General features: G+C 37.6%; 1 protein-coding gene across 1 annotated transcript; it reads left to right on the top strand.

The window, feature by feature from the left end:
* Positions 1–881: 881 nt before the first annotated feature.
* Positions 882–21,096, top strand: DR1 (down-regulator of transcription 1). The gene is made up of 3 exons (XM_021689980.1): positions 882–1,843; positions 10,266–10,429; positions 18,927–21,096. Exons 1-3 carry the CDS (start codon positions 1,624–1,626, stop codon positions 19,068–19,070), a joined length of 528 nt encoding a protein of 175 aa, XP_021545655.1. The 5' UTR covers positions 882–1,623; the 3' UTR covers positions 19,071–21,096.
* The last annotated feature ends 26 nt before the right edge of the window (positions 21,097–21,122 follow it).

Here is a 21,122-nt window from a genome sequence, read left to right on the forward strand (position 1 = left end):
CGCCCGAAGTGACTTAAATGGGATCCTTTACTTTTTAGAAATTGCAACACCCCACTCTTCACAACATAGCCTCTTCTTCCAAATGACAGTACGGCAAATTTTGTGAAGACCTTGACATATACTACAAGTCACCCTGGAGAGAAGCAAAGATGAGAGTTGCTTGATACTTTTACTTTTTTCCCCACCCTTTCCAGAAGCCAACGTGCAATACAACATGAAAAATGGCTAAACTGGAACCTCTTAACGTGGCTCATTGTACGCTACTCATTTCCACTACGTTGCATCTTCTAGTTTCTGGCTTAGTTATTAGCAAGTCACTTCTCTGAATGTTTCATTTCCCATTAAACAAGGAAATGGGTAAAGGACCATAAAGAGCTTTGATCCGCACAACGTCTATTAGATAACATCAAAAGCCTTTCTTCCGGACGATGGAGACAGGCACACAACGTTCTGCTTTCCCCCTCTCATTCCTGAACCCGGGCCTCTTTCTTTCAATCCCAGTTTGCGCTCTTTAAGGATAGCAAAGAGTGTTCCTTAGACGAAATCCAGCGCTCCTGTGTCCTCAAACAAGGCCGGGAGAGGGTTTCGAGGCCTCAGCTGGTTGAGATGGTAGAGGGGACCCACCCTCGCCCCATCCCCAGTCTGGCGCCGCAGCCTCAGAGCAAGCGCGTGCGCAGGGGATCTCCGGTACCACGAGGCGCACGCTCGCCCGGCTGCGGTCCCAGTGAAGGGGTTGGGATTCTGAGGCGCGTGCCGAGACGACGGCAAGCGGAAGCTGCTGGCTGCGAGGACTGGCTGTTTTCACCGGGGCGGGTGGGGGAAGGGCTCCAGCCACACCCGGAAGTCGGTCTGCGAAGGGTGGGGGGACGAGGAGGGGGTGAGGCTTCCGGTAGCGCAAAGGGTGTCGGGAGAGGCTTCCAGCAAACCTGCTTCCTTGGCCTCTGGAGGGGCCACCGTTGCCGCGGATTCGGCTTCCACGATCTGCGTTCGGGCTAAACGGCCACGGCGGCCGCTGCTGTCGCTCCCCTTGTGCCCGGCTCTGTCTGTATTCGTTCCCAGGCGGCCGCCACGGTTCCAGCAGCGGCCGCGGCCGACATGTTGTGAGGCGGCGGCGCGGGTGTCTGAAGGATGGTTTGGCAGAGGCGGCGGCAGCGGCTGCTGGCGGCGGCGGCAGCGGGGGCTCCGGCTCTTTAGAGCCAAGCCCGCTGGGTGTCCGCCCAGTACCGCGGTGAGGCCAGTGCCCCTGGACCTTGCCTCTGCTCCGGCGCGGTTGGGGACCGCGGTTAGGCGACAGCGCCCGCTCCTCTGAGGGGACACGAAGGTGGTTCCCCAGTGCTCAAATTTCCGGACCACCTTTGCTTTCTCCTCTCCGACCTGGGCAGTGCTGTCCCCGTAATCCTCAGCGCCCCGACCTCCTTCCCAGTCTCGCCCTAAATCTCTCACACGGGTGTTCCCCCACCCTCACGAACCGGCTCCTCCCCACCTCCCTTCATTTTCTGCACCCTCTTCTCTTGGCGCTCCTGGGATCACACTTTTGAGGGCAGCCTTTTGAAAAATTCGCGGAATAGTGCACCAGAGCTGGGAAGTTTTTAAAAGTCGGGGCGCGCGAGAGAGGGAGATACGATGGCTTCCTCATCTGGCAACGATGATGATCTCACTATACCTAGAGCTGCTATCAATAAGATGATCAAAGAGACTCTCCCCAACGTCCGGGTGGCCAACGATGCCCGGGAGCTGGTGGTGAACTGCTGCACTGAATTCATTCACCTCATATCTTCTGAAGCCAATGAGATTTGCAACAAATCGGAAAAGAAGACCATCTCACCCGAGCACGTCATACAAGGTAAGTGGTAGGTGTGGGGTTTTGTTTAAATGAGGGTCGGGGACTGCCTGCTAGTCGCGTGACCCGTTCATGTCAAAGCATTCATTCCTCTCCCCTGATAAGTACTGGTAGACGGGGCGGGGGGGGGGGGGGGGAAGCCACGCGGGCGTGGAAGCAGCCGGTGCCTTAAGAAACTCCTGTGTAGTATTGTGGTGGTGCTTTTCATCCAGCGAGTACAAGTACGGATTGCAAGCGTTTAGGTCAGCTCACGTCCTCCAAAGAGAAAGTTAGTTGCCGTCTCACTTTACGGCCAGGTAAGCCGAAGCAACAAGAATTTTGCCTGCCTAAAGTTGAACCCAGACATCACAACTGAGAAGTTGCCTGCCTAGAGTGGAACCTCGATCGTGACAACTGAGAAAGGAACCCAGAGTTCTCCCTTGGAAAGTGAAAATTCAGACAGGAACTTAAAGCGTGAGAGGCAGCACCCTTTCCCCACCCGACCTTTTTACCAGTGTAGAGGAAAAGATAAATTTTCTGAACACGAGTAAAAGAATTCTTAACATAAGTGTGTTCAACATTGTAAAGTTTGGTGATGTTGAATAAAGACAGTATATTTTCTGCTTTAAAAATGGTTCAGTGGGGGGCACCTGGGTGGCTCAGTCGTTAAGCATGGGGCTCCCTGCTCATCGGGGAGTCTGCTTCTCCCTCTCCCACTCCCCTTGCTTGTGTTCCCTCTCTCGCTGTGTCTTTCTCTGTCAAATAAATAAATAAAATCTTAAAAAAAAATGGTTCAGTGGTCCTCCCATTCATCAAGTTAATAAAACTCTCCAGTTCTATACTGTAAGAAAAGGGCAGATGGTCTTTATCTTCTTTCTTCTTCCCTTTTTCCTTCTTTTTTCTCTCTTTCTTAGTTTTTCTTTTGTGTAGCTTGCTTTGCTCTATGGAGATAAATTTTTAAAGCTTGGATTGAAAGGTTGTAAGAGATTTTTTTCATGGAACATTTCCCTGTCCTTTCCTGCTGCCATTCCCATTTAGATGTATACACCTAAGCTTTTATTGAACAGCATTTCTGAAATTTTCAATCGTTTCTTATCTTGGAAAGGATTTAGTCCAGTAGTAGGGATTTGGGGGACCACATTTTGATGGTTTGTTTCAGGCATAGGGAGACATATTTACTAGTCCTAATTTTTTGAGAGCACTTACATATACTCTTATGAAAAAGTTGTATTCAATTTGAGGTGACTGTTTGCCTTTTATAAAATTCTAACAATTTGTTATTGCATTTGAAGTCAAAAAATCATGAATAATCATTTTCTTTTTTTTTTTTTTAAAGATTTTATTTATTTATTTGAGAGAGAGAGAATGAGAGACAGAGAGCACGAGAGGGAAGAGGGAGAAGCAGACCCCCTGCTCAACAGGGAGCCCGATGCGGGACTCGATCCAGGGACTCCAGGATCATGACCTGAGCTGAAGGCAGTCGCTTAACCAACTGAGCCACCCAGGCGCCCTTTCAGTGGTTTTCTTTTTTTTTTTTTTTTAAAGATAAAAAATCATGAATAATCATTTTAGTAGGCAGACAGTTGTCTACCATTTTATTTTTTATAATTTAACTTTTTAAAGGTGACTTTCCTATTATTCTGAAGTAGAGAACACATCTGCATGTATTCACCATATCCAATATTTTACTGTCAATATTGACAAAAGAATTAAATGATTCATTTTTGGTCCTTAATGATGTGTGGAAGGTAGATTTAAGTATATTCTGCTATTTCCACTTCAGTACATGAGGAGGAAGAAAAATCTCTAGGAAAAATGATATTTGATTTTAAAGCTAGTATTTTTTTCTACTTGTTTGGTGTGCTGAGTACTCTGGCAAGTACAATGAAAGTCAAGTTCTCTATGTTTTGTGTTTTATTTTTACATTGTATGTACAATTGTCATAAGTCTTTCATAAGATTATCCAACACAGATAGCTACAATTTCCTTTTACAACTCATAAAAAAGAAAAAGAACCTTTTATCAACATTGCCTTTCTAATGAAAATTGCACAAGATTTCTAAAGGATCTGCCTAAACATTTGTTTACAACACAAAAGTGGGGTCATTCCAAAAATCTAATAACACATTACAATCTGTCTTCTTGGGTAGTTTATTCTTTTCTAGGATATATTTAGATTTCTGATTGACATGATGGAATAAAAGTGCAGCTGTAGCGTGCACTATGCTAAATAGCTCAACTTTGGAATATGCTAAATTCAGTTTAAGGTGTGAGTCAGAAAGTTCCAGTGAAAGCATTTTCCTTTGTGTACTGAGGATGATTGATTAATTTTTTTAAAAAATCATTGGGGGAAAAATAAATCATCCATTGACCTGTTATACTCTTAAAAATTTACCCATTTTTTGGGTAACTTGCTGTTGTTAAGTAGATAAGGCCCTACCATTTTTGCCCCCAGTTCTCTCCAGTTAGGGGAATAAAATATATACATTTATCATCTTGTATTAATCTCACATTCCTTAATCATTTTAAATAATTTTTGTCTTGAGTGGTTACATTTTTAAAAAATCCTTAGGGTGTGTATTTTTTTAGGTGTTTAACAGATTAATTCTGGAAAGCTTGCTAAATCATGGTAGATACGACATTTTTTTTGGCTTTTCTGTAAGCACTGATTATTTTGGTATGTAGGATATATCCAAGTGGAATAATAATGTATATTTAAAGTTGTATGAATCTCACATGTTGAAGTTTAGATTTTCTAGTAATAAGTTTAATGAACGAGATTTTGCTTTAGGACATGTCATTTTTCACTTGCTACTTTGCTTTACCTTGTCAGAGCAAATTAAGCATTTGAGGCAGTTCTGTAGAATGCAAGTTACTAAAGTTGAAATAATTTTATTGCCAGAAAATCTTTGAAATAGTTAAATTAAAAAAAAATTTCTAAATGTTGTGTTTATTTTAAGAAAGTGGACTTCGTATTGAAGATCACAGATACACAAAGGGGTTCTAAGCTATAAAAGGTGTTCCTTTTATGTCATTGCTGGTTTCTGTGAACACATATTCTTTTTTTTTTTTTTTAAGATGTATTTATTTTAGAGAGAGTGGGGGGAGGGGGCAGGGGGAGAGGGAGAGAGAGAATTTCAAGCCCCATCCTGGGGCTTGATCTCAGGATGCTGAGATCATGACCTGAGCTGAAATGGAGAGTCAGACGCTTAACCGACTGAGCCACCCAGGCACCCCTGTGAACACATATTCTTAAATGAATTTTAACATAGTCTGTTGTATTACGGAAAGAACTGACATTGAGTTAAGAGTGGCAAGTTCTACACTGGAAAGTCTTTGGCCTTATGCAAATCTGTTAAAGGTTTCCCCATTTATGTATAAATAATACCTAATTGTTTCAGGTATTACTTGCATTTATTGAGAATCAGTTGAGGTTGAGACCCTTAGATGATATGCTCTAATAAATAATAATTTTTAAAATTATAATGGTACTGATTGAAACATAAAGCTGGAAGTCTGTTATGTTTAATCTTACAGCATGATGCCATTTGTTAAAGCCAAAGTGTAAGTAAGGATATTTTGAGGGACTTTTTTTTTCTTCATTTTTAATCTCCTGATAAATTCCCCACCCCCACATTTATAACAATAGTAACTGAAAGTAGTGAAAGTTTGAAAAAGTCTCTGAAGATTTGCTTCTTCAGAAATTGAGTTTCTCCAAGCTATCTATGTTAAAGGATTTTTAAAAATTCAGTCCCTCTCACACTGGTACTTTTGTAAAACACAGTAAAAATGGATCACTAGAAAAACAAAATTAAAAAAAGACAAAAGTTCAATTTTTGTTGTTAGATTTAGTAGACATAAAATTACTGTCAAGTTGCTATGAAGATTCTTTTTTTTTCCAGCTTTACTGAGATATAATTGACATAACATTGTGTAAGATTAAGGTGTACAACATAATGATTTGATATATGTATATATTTGTGAAATGATACCACAGTAAGGCTATCTAACACATCCATCACCCCCACGTAGTTACAGTTTTGCTGTGAAGGTTCCAAAATGCTTACTTTGATTTTCATACTTAACCCATTGCAGACCATTATGAGCAATTCTGGTACAAGTTCACGGACCATAGTTTGAGTAGATTTGCTATAAAGCCTAAACCACAGTCTATTTTAGAAAGTGGATGTGAAGCAGTTTTTAAAAATCAGAGAATCTGAGTGATTGCAGAGAAGTTGTAATAATAAGGAGAATGATATTGTATTACCTAAATAATCATGCATGCTCATATTTTTTTCCAAAGGGACACATTGTATATGGCATTGTTCTTTTCAAGTTGGCATTTTATTATTTTCCTTAAAACTGATATATCTTTCATTTTTATTTTCCTTCTGCCACCCAACAATTTCTTTTGAATACTACTAGGTACTTGGCACTGTATTAGATACTGCTAAGGATAGAAAGATGGATGATGGGGCGCCTGGGTGGCTCAGTTGTTAAGCGCCTGCCTTCGGCTCAGGTCATGATCCCGGGGTCCTGGGATCGAGTTCCACATCAGGCTCCCTGCTCGGCGGGAAGCCTGCTTCTCCCTCTCCCACTCCCCCTGCTTGTGTTCCCTCTCTCACTGTGTCTCTCTCTGTCAAATAAATAAATAAAATCTTAAAAAAAAAAAAAGAAAGAAAGATGGATGATATTTGGTTCCTGCTCTGCTATCAGTCTCTCATTATTGTCCCAGATTCCCAGGAATAGTGATCCATAGAGGACATGGTTAAGGGTCTTCAGAAACCTTTGCCAGGCTCATGAGCCAAGAAGTCACATTGGCCTATATTATCCTCTAAATATATTTGAGTGAACTACATCACCCCCCTGCCCTTAACATATAAACAAAAGAAAATAGAGAAATTTGAGAACGCTATTTTATGTATTTTAATTTTTTAATGAAAAACCTGCATTATACAGGTCACACAAAGTCTTGTTATAACAAAACTTTATAAGATTATATCACTTTTGTAAAATAAGATAAGACTGTATTAGAATTATTGTTGCTGGGTGGAAGTTTTACCTTTTTTTTTTTTAAGTGTTTGTCTTGTTAACATCTGTCTTTCAAATTGAAAAATGTGCCAAGTGTTTTTTTCCCCTAATATACCATGCACTTTTCTGGGTATAGTTTTAAAATACATGGCAGAGGGTAGCAGACAGATCTCTGAGGAGCAAGTGATGTATGTGTTTTACCCACAATTTTTTTTTTTTTTCTTTTCTGGCTTTTACTCTGAGATCCCTAGAGCCAGGGCCGTAACAGTCCATTAAGTCTCTTTACACAAACTAGAAAAAGGCACTTTTTCCTTATAAACCTTTACTACTATCTGCCAGAAAAGTGCCATAATAAACATACAAATCTATGTTTACAGTAGGAATGGCCCTCCTTAGATATGGTACTGTTGTGCACTGAATAACCTGCACCACTGCAAATGATGGCCCTGCTCATGAGTCATTTCCCTTATCCTTTAAGATTCTCCTTTGTGTAAAATGGGAATGAGTATTACTACATGGTAACAAATGATGTAAAACATCTCCTTGTTTAGAAGATACTATAACCACTTATGGCTATCTGTTAGCCAAAATGTATTTAAAATTTGGATTAAAGTCAATATAGTTTTTGAAATTAAATTTATGGCTCTTCCCATTGAGCCATTTTATTGAGAGTACAGATTTGTATATGGAAGCTCTTTGAATAATATTAAATATTAACCTTGGATTTACTTGCAAATTTTTTGAAAGCAGTGCTCTTAACCTTAGGTGTTTTTAAAGGTGAATTCTTTGTTTTCTTCTTAATTTTTAATTCAAGCCATCCATGGTTAAAGGTTTGGATTGGATTTTTTTTTTTTTATGTCTAGTCTAGTAATTCATGATATTTTGAAGAGTTGTCTCCATTGTGTTGATTTGTTAATTTTATAAATTTTGATATTTTATATTACAAATATATTCATTCAACTTGAATTTAGTGTGATACTGCATATCTCTACGTTTATTTAGGTCCTGTACACTTATCAGGGCACTCTTATTTTTTTTTTAATTAATTTTTTTTTTTGGTAGGACACTCTTTTAAATGTAAGAAAAAAAATAAAGATGAGTAATACATAGTCCAAGTGGTTAAGCTAATCTTATGTGCTAGACACTGTTAAATGCCTTAGATTACTTGTTTATTGAGATTATTCTCACATCCAAAAATAATAAAAATATAATAGTGAGTACTTTATTTGCTCATTCTATGGGCCATCCTCTGTTCTAAGCTCTTTGTTTATATTAATTCATTTATTCTTCACAGTAACCTGATCTGATGAGATAAAGGTACTGTTATTCTTGTTTTAGAGGCACAGAGGTGAAGGAATTTATCTAGGGTCACACAGCTGATAAGAGGCAGAGCTGGGATCAGTCTGGCAGCCTTAGGGCCTACATGCATAACCACTATACTGCGTATGTTTTAGGAAGATATAAAATAGATGCTATTCTCAGAGAAGGAAAACTGAAGCTTGGAGATATGTATCGAAGATTATATGAATATATTGACAACCAAATTTCAAATTCTAAGATATCTGTCTGATTTTACAAGGGGGAGATTACTTCTGTATAGAAGGATCAGGCAAGCTTAATTTGAAGATGGAGTTTGATTTGAGCCATGAATGCATTACCATCAGGATGAATGTGGGAAACTGATGTCTGCTGGGAAACACTGAGCTGTCAGATTTAGCATAAGTATGCAGGGATTTAATGGCAGAAATAAAGCTGGAAGGTGGGGCTACATCCTGGAGAAACTTGGTGTACACTAAGGAAATAAGACTTTCTTCAGAATGTGGGAGGAAACCATAAGCCATTCTTGGTTTTGGTATCATCTCCAGCCAATATTACTGAAAATATACTGTTATGTTCATGCCTTTAAAAAGGAGAATAAAAGAAAAACTTCTATCATTGACGCTTAATAATCCATCTATCAATTCAAATAAAAAATGCAGGTTGCCTAATCTTCACTTAATTTTCCACTATACCCCAAGCTCCTTGAGGCCAAGAATTAAGTGTATTTTGATATACAGAACTCAGAGTAATGCTTTATTGAAGTTTTTTGGAGGGTGAAGAGGGGCAATAAGTTAATATAATTAAAGTTCAAGTAATAGTACTATGCTTTTTGGCATCAGATTATTTCTAAAGAAGGTTGATGCAAACAGCTTAATATTTGAAGTAATTAAAGTTATTAATCATTTCAAAATGTCTTAAAAACCACAGCTTACACAGGGGGGAATGTATGTTCATAAAGGTGTATTTGGTATTCTCCCTGAAGAGCAAATCCCTGATGTTAGAATTCAGGGCATCTTTACTGAGGGCACTCTGGTTCATCATAATTGTTGAAGAACTACAAGAACTGATGAACTAAGTTAAGTTCATTTACTATGTTTTTCACCACCTGTATTTCATCATTGGGTCAGAAAACAAAAATGCCAAAAAAACACACAAAAAAACCAAAAATGCCTTTGGAGATATCAACAGATAGTAAACTATAAAATATAATTTTAATTACTGTGAGCCAAAAGGAAACTTAATGCTTTGTCTTGATTACAGAAGGCATTTAGAAAGTGCATTATTATAAAATTTTCCTTTTAAGTGTGAAAAAATAAAGGGAGAGAATTATTTGTTAATACTTCTATCCTTATAGTTTTCCTTTATCCCAGTTTTCTGCCACATCACTTGAAATGTTTTTATAGTGCTTCCTGTTAAATTTTATTTTCAAGGGAAACTTGTTGGCTGAATATAAATGCTGAATTTCATAAGTTATTTCCACCAGTATTTCTTAAACTTGGCAGTTTGAGTGTCTTTGCTAAAAATAGTTTTCTGTTGATATATTGTACAAAAGAACTTATCTATTCTTTCATCCTATCCTACTGACACTTAGAACATGTGTTACCAGCCTAGTTTTTCTAAGCCAAATGGCACAAAATATGTTATTAACAAATAGATTCCAAATATTTCCCTTTTTTGTATTCTTTGAAAAAGTGACTGAGTTAATGATGTTTGATTTATAATGAGTGGTATAGGAAAAATGTTTTCTTATTAAAAGCACATATTCTTACATTGGACTTTTTTTCTCACAGGAAATGCTTTGGTTTTTAAAAAGTTAGAAAGAAAAGGAAAAGGAAAGACCTATGCTGTTAAATGTTCCTCAAGTTTTATCTAATTTGCAATTTAATATTAAGAAAGTTGATAAAATGGATCTAGCCATTCAGATAGTTGCTGTGCAACTATAAAATAGGTAAAATTATTACCTATTTTAGGTAATAGCATTTTTTGGCAGCAGCCTCCCCTGCCAAAAAAACCCCACAAAAGCTTAGTGTTCCATAGATGGGGGAAAGACTAAATTTTATCACTCTTTCATGTTTTCCTATTTTCATTTCCCTAGCACTAGAAAGTTTGGGCTTTGGCTCATATATCAGTGAAGTAAAGGAAGTCTTACAAGAATGCAAGACTGTAGCATTAAAGAGAAGAAAGGCCAGTTCTCGTTTGGAAAACCTTGGCATTCCTGAAGAAGAATTATTAAGACAGCAACAAGAGTTATTTGCAAAAGTAAGTAATGCATTTTAAATTATTTTCATCTGAATCCTACCCTGTTTGCTAACAGAAATCATACCGGTTTCTGAAATCATTTCCTAAATCAACATACATACCCAGAGGATTTTCTTTCTGTGGCTGATTGTTTGATCATAGAGTCTGATGTTTAGATCTTACTAACCAGTTTGACTCTGTTTGGCCAGTTATTTACTTCTTATAAAAGTATATTTTGTAGCAACCTATTTTCTAAGGAAAATAACTCCAAATAACTACTGAGATTTTACTTTGATGGTTTTTTGGTTTTTTTTTTCAGACAAAATACCGACTTAAAAGCATGAGAAGTATACCTAAACATTCTTAAAATTTAAAATGATGGACTGGTGAGAAAATACTATATCAGATTTTATAATGAGTAGCATATGAGGAAAATTTGATAAACATCTATTTTTATAGTTAAATTAAGTTTTTTTGTTTTTTTGTTTTTTTTTAAAGATTTTATTTATTTATTTGAGAGAGAGAGAATGAGAGAGAGCAAGCACATGAGAGGGGGGAGGGTCAGAGGGAGAAGCAGACTCCCTGCCGAGCAGGGAGCCCGATGCGGGACTCGATCCAGGGACTCCAGGATCATGACCTGAGCCGAAGGCAGTCGCTTAACCAACTGAGCCACCCAGGCGCCCCTAAATTAAGTTTTTTTAATTTAAATTCAGTTAGCCAACATATAGTACATCATTAGTTTCGGATGTAGAGTTCAGTAATTCATCAGTTGCTTATGTGTTCATCACATCACGTTGCCCTCCTTAATGCCCGTCACCCTAGTTAAATCAAGTTTTTAACACACCTTTGAAACAAACATTCTAGGGACGTCTGGGTGGCTCAGTCGGTTTAGCGTCTGCCTTTGGCTCAGATCATGGTCCCAGGGTCCTGGGATTGAGTCCCACATTGGGCTCCTTGCTCACTGGGGAACCTGCTTCTCCCTCTGCCTGCCAATCCCCCTGCTTTGTGCTCTCTCTCTGACAAATAAATAAAATCTTTAAAAAAAATAATAAAACAAACATTCTAATCCTAAAAAATTTTGAAGGGCTAGTAGAACAGAGAAAGGGAGAGAACTTATTTTTTTTATTAAAGTTCTAATTACCAGTTTGTGAAGGATTAGCACCAAGTACTAATATTCCTCTATTTTATTTTTTAATATTCCTCTATTTAAAAAATAAATAAAAAAGGAAGAGAGAGGATGAAGTTCTTTTTTCCCCACTAAGTTTTGGCCTCTCATTTGAGATTGTAAGGCAGTTTTGGTTTGAATAGAAAGGGTGAGATTTTGTACCAGTTATTGTAGTTACCAGTATTGTATTGTAGAACTGGGAAGTATCATTTTAGGTAATCTCTTCCAGATTGGCACCATACCTGATCTCTTTGTAGTAATAACAATCAGTTGGGCTTGAATCAAAAAGCATTTGAATTTTAAGTGTTGTCAAGTACTAGGCACTAGAAACCATTTAAACTAATAAGAAAAATAAAAGTTTACTAACATTTGAGTTCTAACCATGTGTTGATCATGTTGCTAAGTAATTTACTTGTATTTTTTTAATCCTCACAACCACCTATAAGTACTAAAGAGTTACTAAAAGCTTTTGAAGCAGGCGTAAACACAAGCAAACAATATATAATCCATATGAATATGAGGTTACGAAGAAAGATGATTAAAAAAAATTAATGGCTATTATTTATTAATTCTCTGCTATTGTAGATCACCTGAGAGTTCCAAATTAGATTTTTTTTTTTTTTTAAGGAGAGGGAGAGGGGCGCCTGGGTGGCTCAGTCGTTGGGCGCCTGCCTTCGGCTCAAGTCATGATCCCAGCATTCTGGGATCGAGCCCCGCATCGGGCTCCCCGCTCGGCGGGAAGCCTGCCTCTCTCCCCTCCACTCCCCCTGCCTGTGCTCCTCTCTCACTGTGTCTCTCTCTGTCAAATAAAAAAATAAAATCTTTAAAAAAAAAAAAAAGAGAGAGGGAGAGAGGGTAGGGAGGGGGAGAGGGGGAGGGAGAAAGAGAGAGAGAATCTTAAACAGGCTCCATGACAGTGCGGAGCCCGACTCGGGGTTCTTTTTCACAACCCTGAGATCCTGACCTGAGCCAAAATCAAGAGTCAGATGCTTAACTGACTGAGCCACCCAGGTGCCCCCCAAATTAGATATTTGATGAAAAGAAAATGATTCTCTGCTAGATACTTTTCATACTTTGCAGAGTTTTTTAAGTATGAGTAAAATAAATAAATGTAAATTTTACTATACCCATTTACACATTAAGAAACAGATTTGGAGATGGAGAAACTTGATTGAGATCATTCATTCATTTGTTCTACAGATAATTACTGAAGTCCTCACTACTTACCAGACGTAGTGCTGAATTCTAGGCTTATAATAGTATACAAAAGAGACATGGTTCTTGCTATTCTGAAACGTAGTTTACTGGAAAGGATTGAGTTAAATAAAACAAGTAAGTTCATATAGTTAGGAAGTGTTGGAGTCTAAATTCAAAACTCCCATCTTCTGACTCCAAAACTTGCTCTTTCTTCATTACCATTGCTAATATTCTAGCCTGTATTTTGTCTGCTTAACTTTATTTTGGAACATTTTTTTTTTAAGATTTTATTTATTTATTTATTTATTTGACGGGGAGAGAGAGAGAGAGACAGTGAGAGAGGGAAAACAAGCAGGGGGAGTAGGAGAGGGAGAAGCAGGCTTCCCACGGAGCAGGGAACCCGATGCGGGGCTCTATCCCAGGACCCTGGGATCATGACCCGAGCCGATGGCAGACGCCCAATGACTGAGCCACCCAGGCGCCCCTATTTTGGAACATTTAAGTGGAACATGCCTTATCCTTTCCAGGGCAAAAAGAAGAATGAAAGAAATCTGTCAAATCTGTCTTTACTTTTCTATGCTTGTCATCTGTTTTTTCCTCTTCCTTATCTCCCTTCTTTCTTACCCTCATCTATGGGGTCAAGATCCCTTAGTATTTTTTTGCTCTTGTGAGAAGATCAGCAGAGAGAGAAAATTATAGCACCTATCTAGTACTTCTTCCTCAAAGCACAAAGCAGTTAAGTCCTAAATATGAAAGGAACTGTTAAGTAAATATAATATCTTTTTCATTAGTTTCATTTCATTTCATTCATCTTTTAGACTTTATTTTTTTTTCAAAGATTTTATTTATTTGACAGAGAGAGAGACAGCCAGAGAGGGAACACAAGCAGGGGGAGCAGGAGAGGGAGAAGCAGGCCTCCCGCAGAGCGGGGAGCCCAACGTGGGGCTTGATTCCAGGATTCCGGGATCATGACCTGAGCCAAAGGCAGAAGCTTAATGACTGAGCCACCCAGGCACCCCTCATCTTTTAGACTTTAAATACTAACACAATTGCAGCCTCATTTGAAGCTGTCTTTCAGCTGTTAGCAACAAATATTTGGAAAGGGGAAACCATTAATATACTGAAATTAAGGTTAACTGTAAATTATAAATGAGTCGTTTTAGTATTTGGGAATGAGATTCTTAAAACATAGGAAAACTCTCCAAAAGAAGAAATGAATTAGGAAATATATATCTACTCTCTTTCACACTCCCATTTTAGAAGAAAAATACTTGGGGTACATTGGATAAGAGGCAAGAGGGAAAAAGGAAATTAGAAAAAGTACCACTGAAAATTCTAATTTGTGAAAATGAATATAAACAAAATCTATCAGTCAGCAAAGATTTTAAAAGGCACGGGAATGTTTTTATGTCGAGACAGAAAAGTGTGGTTGCTAATATGGGGCCATGGTACTTAAAAGTCAGTTAAATTTTAATTGTAACCAGTACGTGTCTTTGCAGATCACTGAATGAACACGAGATCAAGCACCTTTTGCAATTAAACCTGTGTAGACACCTGAAATTATTTGAGTTTTTTTTCCGTGCTATGAAATTATACCTATTTATAGTTGATTAAGGCACAGAGTAGGTATTCTTAAGTTTATTAAATTCAAATATTTGGTTTGACCTGTAATTTTCTTATGAACTTTTTTTTAAAAGATTTTATTTATTTATTTACTTGGGAGAGAGAGTGTGCAAGCAAGTGAGAGAGAATGCAAGCAGGGGGGAGGGGCAAAGGGAGAGGGAGAAGCAAGACTCCCCACTGAGCAGGGAGTCCAATCTGGAACTCCCTCTCAGGACCCTGGGATCATGACCTGAGCCAAAGGCAGATGCTTAACTGACTGAGCCACCCAGGTGCCCCATTATGAACTCTTAAAATGTTTTTCATGAAGCATTCTTAGTCTGTTTTACACTCCAGGTATTCCTGCCATAAAAGCAAATATGCCTGTGTGTTAGAATAACTATTTTCCATACTTTTTAAAAATAAAAATGAATGAAAGTAGTGATTAGAATATCTGGTTTTTTATTCCCTAAACAAAAAAAGTTTTTTTCTTGTAGGAGAGGTATGATAATAGGTACACTAACAACTATAATATGAGGCTGACTGTTTCATGAGGAAGGTATAGAGATCCCAAGTACAGAGACATCACATTAAATTTTGGCAGTGTAAGAGTGTGCCAGTTATTTTGCATGTGAGTGCTAATACAAATTTAAACCTAAGCCGACTTCACATGTCTCCTTATGAATGTTGACAATGGAAGGAATACCTTGCCTGTAGTATAATATCAGTTCTGGACTGAAAAGCTGGGGAAGAAACTTAATTTTCTTTTTTGCATAACTCAGAAAAACAGCTAGTGTGCAGTTTTCTTGTTGACCTCAGCAGATGAACTGAGCTGATAGTGTTAATTCAGATTCAAGATTATCTGAATCTTGATTTGTGTAGATTTGTGATCCACATGCAATATTAACTAAATTGGATAGCTTTTGGGACGCCTGGGTGGCTTAGTTGGTTAAGCGTCTGCCTTCGGCTCAGGTCATGATCCCAGGGTCCTGGGATTGAGTCCCGCATCGGGCTCCCTGCTCAGTGGGGAGCCTCTTTCTCCCTCTGCCTGCCACTCCCCCTGCTTACGCTCTCTCTCTCTCTCTCTGACAAATAAAATCTTAAAAAAAATAAATTGGATAGCTTTACATTTTCACATGTGTACATAGGCTCTCCCCACCCTTTTCAACATCCATTAGTTATTGAACTTTGTAAACTGGCATTGAAACATTACAATGTTTTGTTGTAGCATTTGATGGAGAATCTTTTATATACACGTAGTAGGTGAAAAATAAATCAAATTGCAAATCCTTTTTTTTGAGCTTAAACTATATACTAAGTTGTTGGTCCAAATTGAGTAGAATAAGTTAAACTTATATTGCATTGTTACCCAATATGAGTGTATTTTTGTAAGCATAATTATGTTTAAATAAAATTTTAAAAAGAAAAAAACATCATGCGCCAGTTACTAAACAATTTTCTTAGCTTGAAACCCACCTTTCTATGCTTTGATTTGTGACCAAGCCTAGTATTCTGCAAACCGAGTTTCTGCTTTTCTTGCGTACTTCATTATAGACTCTGCTGCCACTAGGGGGTTCTGGAGGGAGATTGCCAGGTTGGAGGAGGAAGGCAGCACTTGGGCTCCTTTCTTTTACTAACTGCTGGCTTCAAGCTCTTTTGTATCACCTACCAGTGCTTCTTCACTCTGGCTGCATCAGTTTTTTTTTTTCCTGTAGCAGGACCTGAATCCAGTTTGCAGTTTCTTTAATACTTACAGAACCAGCCTAAACATTCACCCTCTTCCTTAGGGATGTGGGTCTCAAACCTTGGGGCACTCTACCAAGCTCAAGAGATGCTTACCAGCCAATCTATGTCCCTTCTTCAGAGGTCTGAGTTTCATTTCCATGGATTGTTCCTTTAAGCTTCTAAGTTTTAAAAATTCCAGCCTCTTCCTTTGTTGCCCCAGTTTTAGGGATGGTGGCTGGTTTTGATAGTTACCAGTTGCATGATATCTTAGTGTTGTTTTCTTGCCTTTTCGATGACGTAGTTACCAGCTTTATACTTCGTTAACAATCCTTTATATTTCATTTTCTCTGTTCCCCTAACTAGTGTGACTTCTATCTCCTGATGTAGATCCTGAATGATACAGTTAGGAATCAGGAAAAAACTTAATGGATAAAATAGTATTTCAGTATGAGTTGAAGGAAGAGTGGACTTTAGTGAAAATTAAGAAATTTCAAATAGAGTGAATATCAGCATGAGTTAAGGTAGCAAAAATGGGAGGGTATGGTGTATCTGGGAAATATTTTATGTTCTAAGTTTTTTTGGAGTACCAAGTATATATTACAGAAGTTGATTTGGGAGATAGGTTGGGGCAGGCAGTAATTTGGAGGACCTTGAACTCTAGGCTGAGAAATTGGACTTAATTGGTATAACAGATGATTTTTTTAAAGTATAATAATGGCCTGATTAGAATTCTCATCTAGAAATGTTTGGATAGCAAATTCATGACAGATTATTAAGAAAAGTTAGGAATGCACATGGTGAAATCTTAATGTTAGAGTTATGCTGAGTATTACCATTTCCCCACAAAATACTCACTCAGAAAATACTGGAGGCCTATGTGTTGGGAATGCAGCAAAGAGTATGAAAATATTCTCTAGTCTCAAGTCTAGTGGAGAAAAAAGATAATATGCTCAGATAATTAAAGAATAAAGTAGATAGGTGTGGGAATGCATAGAGAATTATGGCATATGAAATAGAGTATTCAATATGACCTAGAAGGGTCAAGAAAGACCCAATTTCTGTTTTAAATGATAACTAGGAATTGGCCATGCATAAAGGAAGGTAGAGGATATGAGCCAGGCTTAAGGAACAATTCTGAGAAAAGGCAGAGAAAGAGAAACAGCATTGTTTTGGTAGAATCCAATGGCAGGGGCGCCTGGGTGGCTCAGTCGTTAAGCATCTGCCTTCAGCTCGGGTCATGATCCCAGGGTCCTGGGATCGAGCCCCATATTGGGCTCCCTGCTCAGCGGGGAGCCTGCTTCTCCCTCTCCCACTCCCCCTGCTTGTGTTCCCTCCCTCGCTGTGTCTCTCTCTGTCAAATAAATAAAATCTTTAAAAATATATATATACAATGGGAAATTATATGATCTTTTCAAGAACAGATTCATGTTTTCCCTCTTCGTGGGATTTTTCTGTGAGTCGATGAAATTAAATAGGGAAAGAGCTTTAGCTGTTGCAACGGTGTGTGTAATGCATATGTATGTATCTTAGTTTCTAAAATTTTTTTTTTTTTAAAGATTTTATTTATTTGAGAGAGAGAATGAGAGACAGCACAAGAGGGAAGAGGGTCAGAGGGAGAAGCAGACCCCCTGCTGAGCAGGGAGCCCGATGCGGGACTCGATCCCGGGACTCCAGGATCATGACCTGAGCCGAAGGCAGTCGCTTAACCAACTGAGCCACCCAGGCGCCCCTAAAATTCTTTATTAAGAATAAAGCTTTACAATATAAAGCTTTATTTATTTATTTTTCTATTTATTTATTCAAAGTAGGCTCCATGCCCAGTGTGGGGCTTGAACTCCTGACCCTGAGATCAAGAGTATCATGCTCTAGTTACTGAGCCAGCCAGGCGCCCTGGTTTCTAAAAATTCTGTGATGATTGTTGGAGAGGCTATGTATCAGTTGAATGGATTTTAACTATCTCACTTAAATTCAGTCCTTGATAAGTGCCTTTTCTTTACTGTGTATGGGAAGGGTGTATGTGTGTGTGTATTTATGGGGAGAGGGACAGGAGAAATGTATGTATGGGGTAGGGAACTGTGAGAGAAACTCAAACATCAGAGTGTTTGGGTGGCTCAGTCGGTTAAGCATCCAACTCTTGATTTTGGCTCAGGTCATGATCTCAGGGTCGTGGGTTAGAGCCCCCCGTCAAGCTTTGTGCTCAGGGCAGAGTCTGCTTATCCCTATCCCTTTCCCTCTGCTACTCCCCCAGGCACTCAAGCCCGTGCGCTCGCTCGCTCTCTCTTTCTCTCTCTCTCAAATAAGTAAATATCTTAAAAAAAAAACAAAAACCCTCAAACATCAAGGTAGCTATTGCATTCATGTATGGTACTTCCCCTTAAGAGTTAGAGGTACTGTACTAGACAACATTTAAACCACAGAAATAATTTTTAGATTGAAAAATGTTTACATGTTAACTATAAGTTGAGGGGACAGAAGAATCAAGTGAAACAAAAGGAATGAGAAACAGAGAAAGGAACCAAAGAGAGGACATTGTGATTTTTCTACCAGCTTTTTCAACTTCAGTTGAGCCAAAGGTCATAAAATTATGTGGCATAAAGGGGTCTGTCTGTAAAAGATCCAAGTTTTGGAAACTGTCCTTAGTTGACAGGCAGTCGTCTATATTTTCTTATAGAGTTCATGTTCTCCAAATGTATAACAGTTATGTAGTGGTTGGAAAATACCCAAATTTGATGATTAAGTCTGTAATTGGCTTAATTTATATTTAACCGAAGTGTATATGTTGTGAGTTTAAAAAATATATATATTATTTGTTTTTATGTTTTTGGTGTTTAGGCTAGACAGCAACAAGCAGAATTGGCCCAGCAGGAATGGCTTCAAATGCAGCAAGCTGCTCAACAAGCACAGCTTGCTGCCACAGCCAGTGCATCTAACCAGGCAGGATCTTCTCAGGATGAAGAAGATGATGATGATATCTGAAATTTACCAGCTGAGTTTCTATTTCCTCTATAAATGTTTTTCCCTGCACAAGAAAACAGTGAAAGAAATGCTTATCTGTAATTTTGTATGCATCTTGGTGGACTTGCCATTGGTATTCTAGGGATGTCTGTTGTTAAGTTTCATCTATTGTGTGCTACTCATGTAAAAACTGTCTCTTTGAACTATTGAAAATTTAAGGTTCAGTATAATATCAATTTTGAATTTTTAATGGTGTTTATGAAATTTTAGATAGCAGTGAGTCCTTTATTTGATCAATAAACAGTGTTACAGAAACTGTCAAGTTTATAAAATACAGTGAAATTTATACGTACAGAAACTCTAAATCTGCATTTGCATTTCCTCTGCCCTTTTAACTAAACTAAAAATTGGGAATTTTAAATTATTGGGGGGAGGGTGTTGTGTGATGCAGTAGATGTTAGTTCAGGTTGGTGAAAAAACAGTTCAGTTTTGTAGTATCTGAATTTTTTGTCTTTTAAAATGAGTATATATATATATATATATGCAGTAAATATATATGCTCAGATAAATATACTTGTTTAGAAAAAATCTCAAAACATTCAAAAACTAGGAAGGAGTATGTTCAATAGTTGTATAAATTCAGTGGGTTATGTTTCTGATTTTGTTTTTGTTTTATGTAGAGGTAAAAACTACAGTTTTATTATGGCATAATTCATCTTGAGCTGCGCTATTACATTTCAAAGACTGCCCAATTTTGAGGACTGTCATGATTCTTACTATTTCACTCCAATAATTGTTAATAGTATTACTTGCTTAGTCCATCCATGTTTATTGGACCTTGTGAAACAATTGCTTAGGTTCCATTGGTTTAATGGAGATTCATGAATATTCAAACCTTTGCTGGGGGAAAGAAATGAAAGTTAATAAGCATGCTTACTGTAAAAGAGGGATTTTTTGGTAATTTAACTTGTAGTTATAGTTTACTTATTGTTTGTTTTTAGCATTACTTTTACATTTTCTTGACTAGATGGCCTAGAGTGTCCAGTGCTTCCTTTTGAAATGGCATCATTATCTCCATCATAATTGAGTGATAGCTTTAAAAATGATTGGCTTTATTTTGTTTAAGAAAGCATGTCATAACAGATCAGCCCTATGTGAAACATAAATAGTTTCAACCTACTCATTAAAAGGGAGAAGGTTTACTTTGGTTACAACAAAAATAAAGTAGTGATTTTTATAAGAATCCAGTGAGTTGAGGAAATGGCATATTGTGTATATTTTGGAAACAGAATGAAAAAGCCTCTTAAGATAGTATAAAGTAATCTAAATTCCTATGTCAGTTGCCAAATCATTTAAATTTGTATATTAACCAAGCCCAAGGAAAAATTGTGGCTGCTGGGATTCCAATTTTAATTGAAGAGCTAAATAAGTAAAGTTTATAAGTATTAGATTTCTTAATGATCTTATTTTGCAGTTTTAGAAAAAATGAAATATTAGCATATGTTTATTAAATACACTTCCCCCATGCCATGAAAAGGTTAATTTTGCTGGATGTTTTAAGTTGAAGTTGATACTGTATCCTTGAAGTGCTTTGGATAAGATAGAAGGGGTTGTTTTTTTAAAAGTTTAAGTACCAAAGGTAGTCTAGTCTAAGAAATAATAAGTTAATAAGTGTTGGCTTTTCTAATTTGTACTGTAACATCCTTATACTTTCTATTTTAAGATTATCTGTTTCTTAAGTAAACAACTTAGATATTTTTCCACACTTTTTTTTTCCCTGATGCAGAGTTCAGGTTAATTAATATTTTACTGCATCTGATAATGTATTATATGTTTGAAGCCTAGTGACTTTTCATTTTGACATTCTTGTGATTTCATATGCTGTATTCTTCAAGCAATAAAATTCTGATGTGTTTTATAAATTGTTTTTACATTTAATAATCTACATAGATTAGCAGCAGATTTCTGTTATTAACATTTTTACTAATTTTAAGAATCTTAGGCCCAGAAGATATTTTTATCATTTGGTATATAGTACCTGACTTTCTCCTTTATTGTTATTTCAAGAAATGT

Source organism: Neomonachus schauinslandi, chromosome 4 (assembly GCF_002201575.2).
Source record: "Neomonachus schauinslandi chromosome 4, ASM220157v2, whole genome shotgun sequence".
NCBI lineage: Eukaryota > Metazoa > Chordata > Mammalia > Carnivora > Phocidae > Neomonachus > Neomonachus schauinslandi.